We start from the raw sequence: 15,224 nt of genomic DNA on the forward strand, positions 1-15,224 counted from the left end.
TCCTCATCCCTATGGGATGAGGATGCGGAGGTTAGAGAACAACAAGACAAAGGCAGGGTAGGAGAAGAAATTGGGAAAGGTAGGGTGATGGGATGTGATAGACGGTTTGGCACAATGAGAGGATGCGGGGACAAAGGAGCGAATAAGCAGCCCATCCTGGGGCATTCCGTGTATAAATGCTTTTATGCGAATGCCCGAAGTCTACGAGCAAAGGTGGGAGAACTGGAATGTCTGGTGACAAGGGAAAATATTGACATAGTGGGCATAACGGAAACCTGGTGGAATGCGGAGAATCAGTGGGATACTGCAATCCCGGACTATAAACTCTACAGGAGGGACAGGCAGGGGCGTGTTGGAGGTGGGGTGGCCCTTTATGTTAAGGAAGGGATAGAATCCAGCAAAGTAGAGATTGAAGGTGGGTCCGACTCCACCGTAGAATCTCTGTGGGTTAAATTACCAGGCTTGTGCAGCGATGTAATATTGGGGGCGTGCTATCGTCCTCCAGACCAGAAATCTGATGGGGACCTTGAAATGAGGAAACAGATCAGGGAGGTGACAAGGAGGGACAGGGTTGTAATCATGGGGGACTTCAATTATCCTCATATGGACTGGGTCAATTTGTGTTCTGGTCACGATAAGGAAACCGGATTTCTTGACGTGCTAAATGACTGTGGCTTAGATCAGCTAGTCACGGAGCCCACCAGAGGACAGGTGACTCTGGATTTAATTTTGTGCGGTACGCAGGACCTGGTTAGAGATGTAAACGTTACTGAACCATTGGGGAACAGTGATCATGCTGCGATCCGTTTTGACGTGCACGTTGGGGGAAGAATACCAGGCAAATCTCTAACAAAAACCCTTGACTTCCGACGGGCGGACTTCCCTCAAATGAGGAGGCTGGTTAGAAGGAGGTTGAAAGGGATGGTAAAAAGAGTCCAATCTCTCCAGAGTGCATGGAGGCTGCTTAAAACAACAGTAATAGAGGCCCAGCAGAGGTGTATACCGCAAAGAAAGAAGGGTTCCACTAAATCCAGGAGGGTGCCCGCATGGCTAACCAGCCAAGTTAGAGAGGCTGTGAAGGGCAAGGAAGCTTCCTTCCGTAAATGGAAGTCTTGCCCTAATGAGGAGAATAAAAAGGAACATAAACTGTGGCAAAAGAAATGTAAGAAGGTGATATGGGAGGCCAAGAGAGACTATGAGGAACGCATGGCCAGCAACATTAAGGGGAATAATAAAAGCTTCTTCAAATATGTTAGAAGTAGGAAACCCGCCAGAGAAGCGGTTGGCCCTCTGGATGGTGAGGGAGGGAAAGGGGAGATAAAAGGAGACTTGGAGAGGGCAGAGAAATTAAATGAGTTCTTTGCATCTGTCTTCACGGCGGAAGACCTCGGGCAGATACCGCTGCCCGAACGGCCCCTCCTGACCGAGGAGTTAAGTCAGATAGAGGTTAAAAGAGAAGATGTTTCAGACCTCATTGATAAATTAAAGATCAATAAGTCACCGGGCCCTGATGGCATCCACCCAAGGGTTATTAAGGAATTGAAGAATGAAGTTGCAGATCTCTTGACTAAGGTATGCAACTTGTCCCTCAAAACGGCCACGGTGCCAGAAGATTGGAGGATAGCAAATGTCATGCCTATTTTTAAAAAGGGAAAGAGGGGGGACCCGGGAAACTATAGGCCGGTCAGCCTAACATCCATACCGGGTAAGATGGTGGAATGCCTCATCAAAGATAGGATCTCAAAACACATAGACGAACAGGCCTTGCTGAGGGAGAGTCAGCATGGCTTCTGTAAGGGTAAGTCTTGCCTCACGAACCTTATAGAATTCTTTGAAAAGGTCAACAGGCATGTGGATGCGGGAGAACCCATGGACATTATATATCTGGACTTTCAGAAGGCGTTTGACACGGTCCCTCACCAAAGGCTACTGAAAAAACTCCACAGTCAGGGAATTAGAGGACAGGTCCTCTCGTGGATTGAGAACTGGTTGGAGGCCAGGAAGCAGAGAGTGGGTGTCAATGGGCAATTTTCACAATGGAGAGAGGTGAAAAGTGGTGTGCCCCAAGGATCTGTCCTGGGACCGGTGCTTTTCAACCTCTTCATAAATGACCTGGAGACAGGGTTGAGCAGTGAAGTGGCTAAGTTTGCAGACGACACCAAACTTTTCCGAGTGGTAAAGACCAGAAGTGATTGTGAGGAGCTCCAGAAGGATCTCTCCAGACTGGCAGAATGGGCAGCAAAATGGCAGATGCGCTTCAATGTCAGTAAGTGTAAAGTCATGCACATTGGGGCAAAAAATCAAAACTTTAGATATAGGCTGATGGGTTCTGAGCTATCTGTGACAGATCAGGAGAGAGATCTTGGGGTGGTGGTGGACAGGTCGATGAAAGTGTCGACCCAATGTGCGGCGGCAGTGAAGAAGGCCAATTCTATGCTTGGGATCATTAAGAAGGGTATTGAGAACAAAACGGCTAGTATTATAATGCCGTTGTACAAATCTATGGTAAGGCCACACCTGGAGTATTGTGTCCAGTTCTGGTCGCCGCATCTCAAAAAAGACATTGTGGAAATGGAAAAGGTGCAAAAGAGAGCGACTAAGATGATTACGGGGCTGGGGCACCTTCCTTATGAGGAAAGGCTACGGCGTTTGGGCCTCTTCAGCCTAGAAAAGAGACGCTTGAGGGGGGACATGATTGAGACATACAAAATTATGCAGGGAATGGACAGAGTGGATAGGGAGATGCTCTTTACACTCTCACATAATACCAGAACCAGGGGACATCCACTAAAATTGAGTGTTGGGCGGGTTAGGACAGACAAAAGAAAATATTTCTTTACTCAGCGTGTGGTCGGTCTGTGGAACTCCTTGCCACAGGATGTGGTGCTGGCGTCTAGCCTAGACACCTTTAAAAGGGGATTGGACAAGTTTCTGGAGGAAAAATCCATTATGGGTTACAAACCATGATGTGTATGTGCAACCTCCTGATTTTAGGAATGGGTTAACTCAGAATGCCAGATGTAGGGGAGGGCACCAGGATGAGGTCTCTTGTTATCTGGTGTGCTCCCTGGGGCATTTGGTGGGCCGCTGTGAGATACAGGAAGCTGGACTAGATGGGCCTATGGCCTGATTCAGTGGGGATGTTCTTATGTTCTTATGTCAGTCCAAAGTCTTTGCAGGCCTTGCTAAAACAATCCATGAGCTGCTGAAGATCTTTGGCAGAGTGGGCAGTGACAGCTGCATTGTTGGCAAAGAGAAAGTCACACAGACACTTCAGCTGGACTTTGCTCTGTCTGGAGAGGTTGAAGAGTTTTCTGTCTGATCTGGTCCAGAGATAGATGCCTTCTGTTGCAGTTCCAAAGGCCTGCTTCACAGGACAGCGAAGAAAATCCCAAACAAGGTTGGTGCAAGAACACAGCCCTGCTTCACTCCGCTTTGGATGTCAAAGGGGTCTGATGTGGAGCTATCGAAGATGACAGTGCCCTTCACATCCTCGTGGAAAGACCTGATGATGCTGAGGAGCCTGGGTGGACATCTGATCTTGGGGAGAATCTTGAAGAGGCCATCCCTGCTGACCAGGTCCAAAGCCTTTGTGAGATCTATGAAGGCTATAAAGAGTGGCTGTCGTTCTCTGCATTTTTCCTGCAGCTGTCTAAGGGAGAATACCATATCAGTGGTGGACCTGTTGGCTCGGAATCCACACTGCGATTCTGGATAGGCACTCTCTGCAAGTACCTGGAGCCTCTTCAGTGCAACTAGGGCAAACAGCTTTCCTACAACGCTAAGGAGAGAGATGTCGCGGTAGTTATTGCAGTCACCCCTGTCGCCTTTGTTCTTGTACAGTGTGACGATGTTTGCATCCCTCATGTCTTGAGGTACTCCACCTTCTCTCCAGCAGAGGCAGAGGATTTCATGCAGCTCAGTGGCGATGATCTCTTTGCAGCGCTTTACGACTTCAGCAGGGATGCTGTCTTTCCCAGGTGCCTTGCCAGAGGCGAGGGAGTCCAGGGCCATGTGAAGTGCTGCTAGGGTTGGTTCACTGTCAAGCTCCTCCAGCACAGGCAGGCACTCAATGTTGTTCAGTGCTTCCTCGGTGACTACGTTTTCTCTGGAATATAACTCGGAGTAGTGCTGCACCCAGCGTCCCATCTGCTGCGCCTGGTCCTGGATGACCTCGCCTGTGGCAGTTTTCTTTTGTGTTGGACCTAGGGCCAGCTTGATACCGTCATACATCCCCTTGATGTTGCCCATGTCAGCTGCTATCTGTATCTGGGAACAGATTTGGAGCCAGTAGTCATTAGCACATCTCCTGGCAGTCTGCTGGACTTTGCTGCGAGCAGCTTGGAGGACCTGCAGGTTGCGCTCACTGGGACAGGCTTTGTCTGCTGCTAGAGCTCTCCTCTTTTCCTCAATGACTGGTGTCAACTCCTCGGAGTGGGCTTGAAACCAGTCTGCTATCTTATTGGTCTTCTTGCCGAATATGGACAAGGCGGTGTTGTAAACGGCATTTTTGAAGTGTTCCCATCTGCATCGGCCGGGCTTGGAAGAATTTCCTCAAGTGCTCGTGCAAATTCCTCCACTTTTCCCTGGTCCTGGGTCTTGCTGGTGTCAACGCGAGGTCTTCCTTCCTTTTTCGTGTATTCAGTCACTTAATTAGCAGTTTCACTCTGCTGCACACCAGGGAGTGGTCAGTGTCACAGGCAGCACCCTGATAACTGCATGTGATCTTGATGCTGGGAAGGCTGGAGCGTCTGGTGAGAATCAGGTCGAGCTGGTGCCAGTGCTTTGATCTTGGGTGTCTCCAAGAGACTCCATGTTGGGGCTTCGTGTTGAAGAAGGTGTTGGTGACGCAGAGACCATGATGACAGCAAAACCCTAGCAGGCGTTAGCCATTTTCATTCATCCTCCCAGTGCCAAACTGGCCTAAGCAAGTGGGCCACGAACTGTGATCAGCACAACTCTAGCATTGAAATTGCAGCGGATGAACAATGGCTCTTTTACAGGGATTTTCTTGATAGTGGTGGCCAGGTCATCATAGAATTTGTCTAGCTTCTGCTGAAGATGACAGAGTTTGGTGCATATGCACTGAGAGAGTGACAAGTCCTGCTGATGAGTGGAGCTGCAGGGACTGTTTCTTTTATGTAGTGTAGAAGTTCCCTGAGCCTCTTTTTTGCCTCTGACTTGGAGGAATATTTTCTACATCATGTGACCCAGTCCACACCTCTTTGTTCAGATGCAGGGTTGCTGTGCAAGGTGCAAGTCAGTAATGGGGACAGCTTGGCATAATGCATCCTCTGCTTGTATGGAAAGGCTATAGTGTTTGTGGGCTCTTCAGTCTAGAACGAGGGTGTCTGAGGTATGTAATTGAGACATATAAAATTATTCATGTTATGGATAGAGTAGATAAAGGAAGTTGTCTTCCCTCATGCACAACACCAGAATTGGGGAATATCTAATAAAATTGTCTGGCACAATGGAAATAAGAAAACATTTCTTTACACAGTGAGTAATTAATCTGTGGAATGTCTTGCAATAGAATGTGGTGATGGCACCTGGCCTAGATGCCTTTAAAAAGGGATTGGGTAGATTTATGTAGGAAAAGTCCGTCACCACAAGTCATGATGACTGCATGCAACCTAGAGGCAGCCTATCTCTGAATCCCGCTTAGGTGCAAGGAAGTGGCAACAGGATACAGATAGCTGTCTGTGTTCTTCCTGGGGCATCTGGTGGACCACTATGAGATACTGGAAGATCAAGACTAGGTGAGTCCTTGGCCTGATCTAGCAGGATGGGTTCTTAAGTGCGAATTAAGTGCTGAGGAAGTTCTTAATTTCCCCAGCACTGAAATAAATGGAAATCCTTGGCAGGCAGGCTGTGTGTGTGTATGAACCATTAGATCAGGGTTGGTTGGTGCTCTCCTATGTGAATTTTGGGGTTGTATGGTGACCTCTTCATAAATGACCTGGAGACAGGGTTGAGCAGTGAAGTGGCTAAGTTTGCAGACGACACCAAACTTTTCCGAGTGGTGAAGGCCAGAAGTGATTGTGAGGAGCTCCAGAAGGATCTCTCCAGATTGGCAGAATGGGCAGCAAAATGGCAGATGCGCTTCAATGTCAGTAAGTGTAAAGTCATGCACATTGGGGCAAAAAATCAAAACTTCACATATAGGCTGATGGGTTCTGAGCTGTCTGTGACAGATCAGGAGAGAGATCTTGGGGTGGTGGTGGACAGGTCGATGAAAGTGTCGACCCAATGTGCGGTGGCAGTGAAGAAGGCCAATTTTATGCTTGGGATCATTAGGAAGGGTATTGAGAACAAAACGGCTAGTATTATAATGCCGTTGTACAAATCTATGGTAAGGCCACACCTAGAGTATTGTGTCCAGTTCTGGTCGCCGCATCTCAAAAAAGACATAGTGGAAATGGAAAAGGTGCAAAAGAGAGCGACTAAGATGATTACGGGGCTGGGGCACCTTCCTTATGAGGAAAGGCTACGGCGTTTGGGCCTCTTCAGCCTAGAAAAGAGACGACTGAAGGGGGACATGATTGAGACATACAAAATTATGCAGGGGATGGACAGAGTGGATAGGGAGGTGCTCTTTACACTCTCACATAATACCAGAACCAGGGGACATCCACTAAAATTGAGTGTTGGGCAGGTTAGGACAGACAAAACAAAATATTTCTTTACTCAGCGTGTGGTCGATCTGTGGAACTCCTTGCCACAGGATGTGGTGCTGGCGTCTAGCCTAGACGCCTTTAAAAGGGGATTGGACAAGTTTCTGGAGGAAAAATCTATTATGGAGTACAAGCCATGATGTGTATGCGCAACCTCCTGATTTTAGAAATGGGTTATGTCAGAATGCGAGATGCAAGGGAGGGCACCAGGATGAGGTCTCTTGTTATCTGGTGTGCTCCCTGGGGCATTTGGTGGACCGCTGTGAGATATAGGAAGCTGGACTAGTTGGGCCTATGGCCTGATCCAGTGGGGCTGTTTTTATGTTCTTATGAAGGTGGAGGAAAGAGACAGTGGCCAGGATGTGATACATTACCAGGTTTTGACACGTGATCCTTTACTTTGTGGGTTACCTGTGTAGGAACAATAAAGCTACACAATTCTGACTATTGAATTCATCTGCAGCTTTGTGGGGCTGTAGACCATGGAAAGAGGAGCATTCTTAGGAGGCCAAATGTTGTCATGCTTGTCGATGTCTGTGTTGAACTCTAGTTGCCTTATTTTGGTTACAATTTTAATTTTGGAAATTGCATTTTGGGTGCTGTCAGTGTGTGTCACTCAGTTTTGTTTTTTAAATGAATTATCTCACAACTTGAATGTATTTAGGGCCTCTGGTTGCCATAGAAACTGTTAAAAATTCCTTATGAGTATTCTAATGCTAGACATTGAAATAAAAGCTCACCTGGGGTTTTGTTTTCAAGGCCTTCATCTTCTGTCTGGTCAAGATAGGCCAGGCTGCTTGGCTTGTCTGAAGAGAAGGAACATTTCTTAAGTGGAGTAATGAGCTATCATAAGGGGGGGGAATACTGTGCCCTCAGAGCAGTTTCATAAAATGTGCGTTTGTCATTGGCCTCCTTTTATGGAAAAATAATGTATGCGTAGGAGCTTATTACTGCATTTGACTTTCGAATGCAACTTTTATCCCTTCCGGATGAAGTGTAGTCGCCACAGTAGTGCTGGCCTGATGGACTGTAAATGTGGTGGGAATGAAGTCTGCCTGCAACCTCTCTTCTACCTCTCTCTTCCACATGCAAAGGATTCTTGGTTACTTGAACCAAAGCTCTGTATGTCATCCAGACCAGGGGACTGTAACTGAATTGTGGTTTACAAACCAGAATAAAAATTGAGGATCTAATTGGGGTATTACTCAGAGCTGAAGTCTAAGTAACCTGGTTTCTCTAATTACAGCTTCACACTAGGGGTAAGGAGGGAATGTGTGAGTTGGGGGCCAGTTCAGGATGACCCAGCAAACCATGATTTGTTGACTCATGAATTCAGAGGGAGTGAACTCCGCTTTGTTAAGCCACTGACTTCTCAAATTCTTAGTCAGGATCCCACATGGACCCAGGGCGGTTCAGGTCTTCTATTCCTCAAACACTTGCATGTTCCCCTTCAGTGTGGTATGTCTTAAACTTGAAGGGGGCTTCAAACTCATGCGCTTCAGTGTCAGTAAGGTCATGCACATTGGGGCAAAAAATCAAAACTTCACATATAGGCTGATGGGTTCTGAGCTGTCTGTGACAGATCAGGAGAGAGATCTTGGGGTGGTGGTGGACAGGTCGATGAAAGTGTCGACTCAATGTGCGGCGGCAGTGAAGAAGGCCAATTCTATGCTTGGGATCATTAGCAAAGGTATTGAGAACAAAACGGCTAGTATTATAATGCCATTGTACAAATCTATGGTAAGGCCACACCTGGAGTATTGTGTCCAGTTCTGGTCGCCGCATCTCAAAAAAGACATTGTGGAAATGGAAAAGGTGCAAAAGACATGACTAAGATGATTACTGGGCTGGGGCACCTTCCTTATGAGGAAAGGCTATGGCGTTTGGGCCTCTTCAGCCTAGAAAAGAGGCACCTGAGGGGGGACATGATTGAGACATACAAAATTATGCAGGGGATGGACAGATTGGATAGGGAGATGCTCTAGACACTCTCACATAACACCAGAACCAGGGGACATCCGCTAAAATTGAGCGTTGGGAGAGTTAGAACAGACAAAAGAAAATATTTCTTTACTCAGCGTGTGGTTGGTGTGTGGAACTCCTTGCCACAGGATGTGGTGCTGGCATCTGGCCTGGACGCCTTTAAAAGGGGATTGGACAAGTTTCTGGAGGAAAAATCCATTATGGGGTACAAGCCATGATGTGCATGTACAACCTCCTGATTTTAGAAATGGGCTATGTCAGAATGCCAGATGCAAGGGAGGGCACCAGGATGAGGTCTCTTGTTATCTGGTGTGCTCCCTGGGGCATTTGGTGGACCGTTGTGAGATATAGGAAGCTGGACTAGATGGGCCTATGGCCTGATCCAGTGGGGCTGTTCTTATGTTTTACATGGCATGTGTATAGGAATCCTGTTCTGAAGAAGAAATCTGAAAATCCCAAAATGTAGGAAGTCATTGGGCACTTAAAGCCTTTTCTGGGGTCTTGTTTTAGGGCCTTGGGGGCAAATTTCCCAAACCTTCATTGACATGTTTTTGCCCTTTTTTTGGCCATTTCTGTGAAATTGTTTGGCTATTCTTTCGCTCATTCTGCATTTGCTTCTCTTTTAAAATCCGGCTTAACTCTACTTCTTGCTGATTTATCCTCAAAGAGGTGAAAATTGGTTCCAAATTAGCTGCATCATCACTGAAACTGTTCTGCAACCAAATGGTGGTCAAAATGTGGTTGCAATTTTTTCATGTTGGGGAGCCTATTGCACTTTCACTGATGGTGAAAATACATTTTTGGTACATTTTAAAAAATGAAAGCATGAATGCTCCCCTCCCACAATTGTATTTAAATTCTTCAGATTGTCTCATTGCATCGCTTTGGGTAGAGAAGCTCTAATCCTGCGTAAGCTCTGTCAGCACAAATCTTATCTCCTCAGTTGTGGTTTGTTCTGGCAGAATGCTTCCAGGCCTGCCCTGCATAAATGAAGAAAAATGCTCTGTATCCTCTGGAACTCAGAAGACTTGATTGTATACACCAGGGGTGTCCAAAGTTTTTGGCAGGTGGGCCATGTCGTCTCTCTGACACGCTGCCGGGGGCCGGGGAAAAAAAGAATTAATTTACATTTAAAATTTGAATAAATTTACGCAAGTTTACATAAATGAATATATTAGAGATGGAACATATGAATTAGTGAAGAGGCCTTGCACAAAGCAAGGCTGGCCTTTCCTTTGCTGCCACTGCTGCATCACAGATGCGACACAGCAAGCAGTGGAGGGAGACCTTGTCCCACAGCTCACGCGAGAGGTTGAACAGTTGGCCATCATGCTGAGAGCAGTTGCATCAGGCCAGCATGGGCTCCAGCAAGTCTCTGGAGGGTCAGAGGCTCATAAGAGACTGGGGGCTCCCTGAGGGCTGGATTGGGAGCCCCCGAGGGCCGCAAGTGGCCCCAGGGCCAGGGTTTGGGCACCCCTGGTCTAGACTCTACACTGATTGGCAGTGGCTTTCCATGGTTTCAGATGGATCTTTCTCAGCCCTACCTGGAGATACTGCCAGGAACTGTACCATCTGCAGCAAAGCAGGGACTGTACCAGTTTTCCAGGAGCCAGAAGTTAGACTGAGTCCCAAGATCTGCTTATAAGTTTCTGAATTCTCCTTTTACATGTGTTGCTATCTGAGGGAGGTTTGTGCAAGTCCACCTTGTTCTGAACTGTGCTGCTTGTGTTTAGAATCATATTTGGAAGCTATGTGAAGCTCTTTTGCAATGTTCTGCTACAAATCCCACTCAGCAGCAGATTACTTTGTTCATCTTATTCCTATCTGAATAAACTTCCTGTTGCTGACCAGGGAATTAGTTTTCTCAACTAGTTATTCTAAGAGGAGCACTTGCAGGGGAAGGGTGGGCCAGCATCCCCACTCTTGCCCCCAGGTAGCCTGCTAGACAGTTCTGTTGCTGAGTGACCATTCCTGCCATATCATTTTATCTCTGGGTTGGCAGTTAGGAGACCAGGCCTTAAGGGGCCATGGTTTTAGCCCTTTCACTTCTGGTTGCTCATCTCTACTGTTAGTTGGTATGTGTTTTGCACACACACACATGCACACAAAAATTTAGTGGATGGGTGACTATTTTACACCATCAGTGCACATGGTGCATCGTCTTCAGTGCATCGTCAATACATCACTTCACATGGCACTTCACACAGACTGAGAAGAAGGGTTCCTGGGCCAGTGGACTTACAAACTTGAGATTGGCACTACACAGCCAGCATGGTGGTGGGGAGGGGATGGATGTAGAGGCAAGTAGGAAAATATTGGGTTTCCATTACATGTGTTTAAGTTGAGTTACAGTAGGGAAGGGAAATTGTGGCATGGTCTCATAGCTTTCATGGAGAAGGTGAGTTTTAAGAAGGGATTTGAAAGAAGCCAGTGGGGAAGCAGCTCACAGGTGTTCTGGGAGGCAGTTTCAAGCACAAGGGCCATGACGATGAAAGGGTGGAGTCGTTTGAGGGAGCAGGAGAGCTTTGTGTGGTTTAAATCACTGTAATTAGTACTTTTCATAACTGCAGTTGGTGCGGAATGCGGCGGCTTGAGTGGTTACAGGGGCTAGACAATATGACTCAGCGGACCACTGCTTCAGCAGCTACGCTGGCTGCCCATCCGCTTCCAGTCCCAATTCAAAGTGCTGGCTGTAACCTTTAAGACCCTCCATGATCTGGGTCCAGGCTATCTGAAAGACCATCTACTTCTGTACATTCCAGCCCACCCTCTCAGGTCATCGGAGGAGGCTCTTCTACAAGTGCTGGCTCTGTCCCAAGTGAGAGGGGTGGCAGCCAAGGGGGCAAGCCTTCTCTGTGGTGGCAGCACAACTGTGGAATTCCCTTCAGTGCAAACTACTCCCTTTCTCATCACTTTTCAGTGAGGGCTCAAAACATTCCTGTTCCATCTAGCACTTGGTTGCTGAGTGGATATTTGGGCCTCTAAAATATGGTCATGACTTGACAGCTTCCCTGGACTAATTTGTTCACCGTTGACCCAATGATATTTCTTAGATTTTGTTCTGTTCTGATTTGTTTCAATATGTAATGTTAAAATTAATGTTTTTAGTGCCTGTTGTAATATTCTGTCATTTATTATACAACTTTGCAAGCCGCCTTGGGCATTTGCTTCAGCATGGGAAAGGCGGGATATAAATTTCTTAAATAAAATAATGTGGTTGAGGGGGGTAGAACTGGAAGAGCGAAGGTGGCAGGCTTCCGTTTGCCTCTCTGCATAGCATTTCTGGGAGGAATGGGTGTGATCACAGAGGGCTTGAAACCTGATTTTAGAAGTGGCTTAACTCAGAATGCCAGATGCAAGGGAGGGTACCAGGGTGTTGACAAGATGTTGCCTTGTGTGCTTCCTGAGGCATTTGGTGGGCCACTGCAAGATACAGGAAGCTGGTCTCGATGGGCCTATGGCTGTGGTTTTCAAATGCTCCCAGAGTTTGAAACCCGTAGTAAGTACTTGCGGGGGTGGGGGGAGGCGGCGGGGGAAAGCAGTGATGTGATCCCCAGGATAGTGCCCCTCAGGGGGGCTGCAGGGACTGGGGTGCACTCACCAGTCCCTGCAGCAGCGTCCTGGGGGTGCAGGGAGCCCTGGGCGAGCACCTGCAGGGCTCCCCAGGTCAGCAGCAGTGAAAGTGAGCAATCGTGCTCTGCCTCCACAAAACCAAAAGTGGAGCGGGATCACTCCACTTTCACTGCTGCTGACCTGGGGAGCCCTGCAGAGGCTCTCGGAAGGGCTCTCTGCACCCAGGGACGACTGCTGCAGGAAATGGTGAATGCACCCCAGTCCCTGCAGCCCAGTCAGAAGTGAAAGTGATCGCGTTCCGCTTCCAGTTTAGCCGAGGCAGGGCACAATCACCCCACTTTCAATTTGGAAGCCTTGGGGAGCCCTGCAGACAGCCGCGTAAAACTCCCCACACTCCTGGGAGGCTGCGGTAAGTGTAACCAAGCCCCTGCAGCCCCCTGAGCGGCGCGATCCCGGGGATCGCGCTGTTGCCTCCTGGCTGCCCCCGGCTCTTAAGGGAAAAGAGACTAGGCCCTCAGGCTGGGGCGTTGTGACACCCCAGTCTGAAAGCCTATGGCCTATGGCCTGATCCAGCGGGGCTATTCTTATGTTCTTAAGCGCAAGAAGCTTGTACTGGTTCTTAAAGTGGGCAGTGATTCAGTGAGGGACTTGGTGCATGCCTTCTTGAGTTGGAGGAGGACATAAAACATATAGTCCGTTGCTTAGCATGTTCTTGTCTTGTATCTGAAATGTCTTGTGCAAATCCTTACCTGTCAGACTCTGTTTCCTGTCTGTAAAATACAAATAACAAGGACTTGCTTCAAATTGTAGTGAGCATGAGTCAGGAGTCCTGGTCCAATTTCATCCAAGAGAGAGCATAGGATGCGCCAAAGTAATTGACAGCACTATCTGCCCAGATCGTGTTAAGGTCTCTTGAACTTGCTGGGTTCCAGTTCTGTCTTCTTCTTTTTTTTTAAGTACCTTAACTGGAGTGTGTCTCTCCTCCCACTCCCCTTTTTATACAGCGACAACCAGTGATATATATTAAAAACACACTTGTATTGTTTCCTCTTTACAAAAGGATCCTGAGTGACATCATCTTCCAGGATGGTGAAAACGAGAATGGGAACCATAACTATGAGAAGATTTGTATTGTTTGCTGGGCTTCCTCTACCACTGCTGCCAGCTTCCTTGCATCCTTGATGCGTGCGTGCAAAGCTGGCACAGCAAGGCTAGCGTGATGAGGGTTGGAGAGGAATGCTGCTTCTTTAACCCAGTTATCTCTCTCTGTCTCACCTGAGCTTGAAGCAGCTAGCAGCCACGGAACTGTAACAAGATTATAATCATGTGAGGGGGGAAAGAGCGGGGGGGGGGAGAGATGGAGGAAAGGGAGAGGCAGTGGCAGGGGGAGCACATCCTCCAGACGCTTTTTGACAGCCGATCTTTGTTGCCAGCGATATTGAGCTGTGCGTGGATGTTCAGGAAAGCAAGATTAAGTCACAACTTGCTCAATGTAGAGTGTGTGTGTGTGTGTGTGGTATTACTATGCTACTGCTTTACACCTTTTTAATTTCCTTCATAGAATCAATCTACCGTCGTGGAGCCAGAAGATGGAGGAAGCTGTACAGAGTGAATGGGCATCTGTTTCAAGCCAAGCGCTTTAACAGAGTGAGTACTGTTGCTTAGAAGAGCTTGGGTGGGTGGGGTGGCGGTGTGTGTGTGTGTGTGTGTGTGTGTGTCGGGGAGGGGGAATTATTAGTGGTTTTATTTCACCAGTGGATTCTTTTCCTGCATTGACTGAGAAATAAAAGGAAATGAGAATTTGTTCATTTCAACTTAGCTTTTGATATATTATTGAATTATTTGAATTGTTCATTGTGGGGGCAATGATGTAGGATTAATTTTCCTGAAAGTGCATTTTGGAACTTGTCTTGCATTTATGCAGTCAGATATTTTTTAGGCTGTTTCTCCAGCCATCCTGCATTGGTGTGAACCCCTCCGCCCCCCCGTAGCACGTTTATTGTCTTCCACAGCTCCCTTTTTCCTATTGTGTATCTGGATTAGCACTAAGATGCTTAGAATTCTCGCAAAATGCACAGGGAGTAAATGGATATGACCTAATTAACTACACTGCAAATATTTTTATCTCGTGAGCTGCAAACTCTGCTGCATGTGCTAAAGACACAGCCATGTTAAGGATCTGACTCCATCTATAAAAGCAAAGGATACCCGGAGACCCCTCCTTCCTTAACCCAGCCCCTTATGCTGCAGCATGTATTCTCTAACACAACACATTCTTAAGTTTTATAAAACCCTTATAATAGGGATTTTATTTTAAAGCAAATCCGATTAAAGATTTGTTTTAAATATTAGGATGGTGTGATCATTGCTGCTTTGTGGGCCAGAGGGAGTTTGTTAGGAAAAAAATAACAGTATTTTATAATACCTAGTGTAGGAGATGCTTCAGTATCTCATCAGTGAAATGATTTAGAATCAAAATTGGATTTTGATTGCAAGCCATATTTTTAATCTCATGCACTGTGAACAAAACCTTTTCTGATTGTGGTCCTGATATACAAATGAGATGATTCACACATTACTGTGGGCCTACAGTATATTAATGCATCCTAATTAAAGAGTTAGGGTGTTTTGGTGAAGGAGGGGAAGGTTTTTGGTGTTTCTTTTCTTTCTCTTAAGAGGCAACTAACAGCTTGTGTTCTTGCAAATTTTGGAATGAACAGTATTTGGTGTTTTTTGTGTAGCACAAAAATTAGACCTGAATCTTGTGCAAAGTTTTTAGAAAACTTGTAGATGATACCAGTGTTGGCTGATGGGGGGGAGGGGGGCGCTAGTTTAAAACAATCATATAATTGGCCAAATATCTCTGATTCTACTATTATGAAATGTATCAGTCCTTTGAATTGGTACCTCCTTATTATCGTCTAATGTTTAAGGTGATTTAAGTACTTGATTCATGCACGCCTCCCACTCACTCTGTTCCAATCATCACCA

General features: G+C 46.9%; 1 protein-coding gene across 2 annotated transcripts in view; it reads left to right on the forward strand.

The window, feature by feature from the left end:
- PRKCZ (protein kinase C zeta) overlaps positions 1-15,224 on the forward strand; it is a 122,408-nt gene that overhangs the window by 57,326 nt on the left and 49,858 nt on the right. For both annotated transcript variants that reach the window (XM_066636820.1, XM_066636821.1), the window contains exon 6: positions 13,795-13,880. In XM_066636820.1, the coding sequence (XP_066492917.1) occupies positions 13,795-13,880 (86 nt within the window). The remainder of the gene's footprint in view (positions 1-13,794; positions 13,881-15,224) is intronic.

Source organism: Tiliqua scincoides, chromosome 9 (assembly GCF_035046505.1).
Source record: "Tiliqua scincoides isolate rTilSci1 chromosome 9, rTilSci1.hap2, whole genome shotgun sequence".
NCBI lineage: Eukaryota > Metazoa > Chordata > Lepidosauria > Squamata > Scincidae > Tiliqua > Tiliqua scincoides.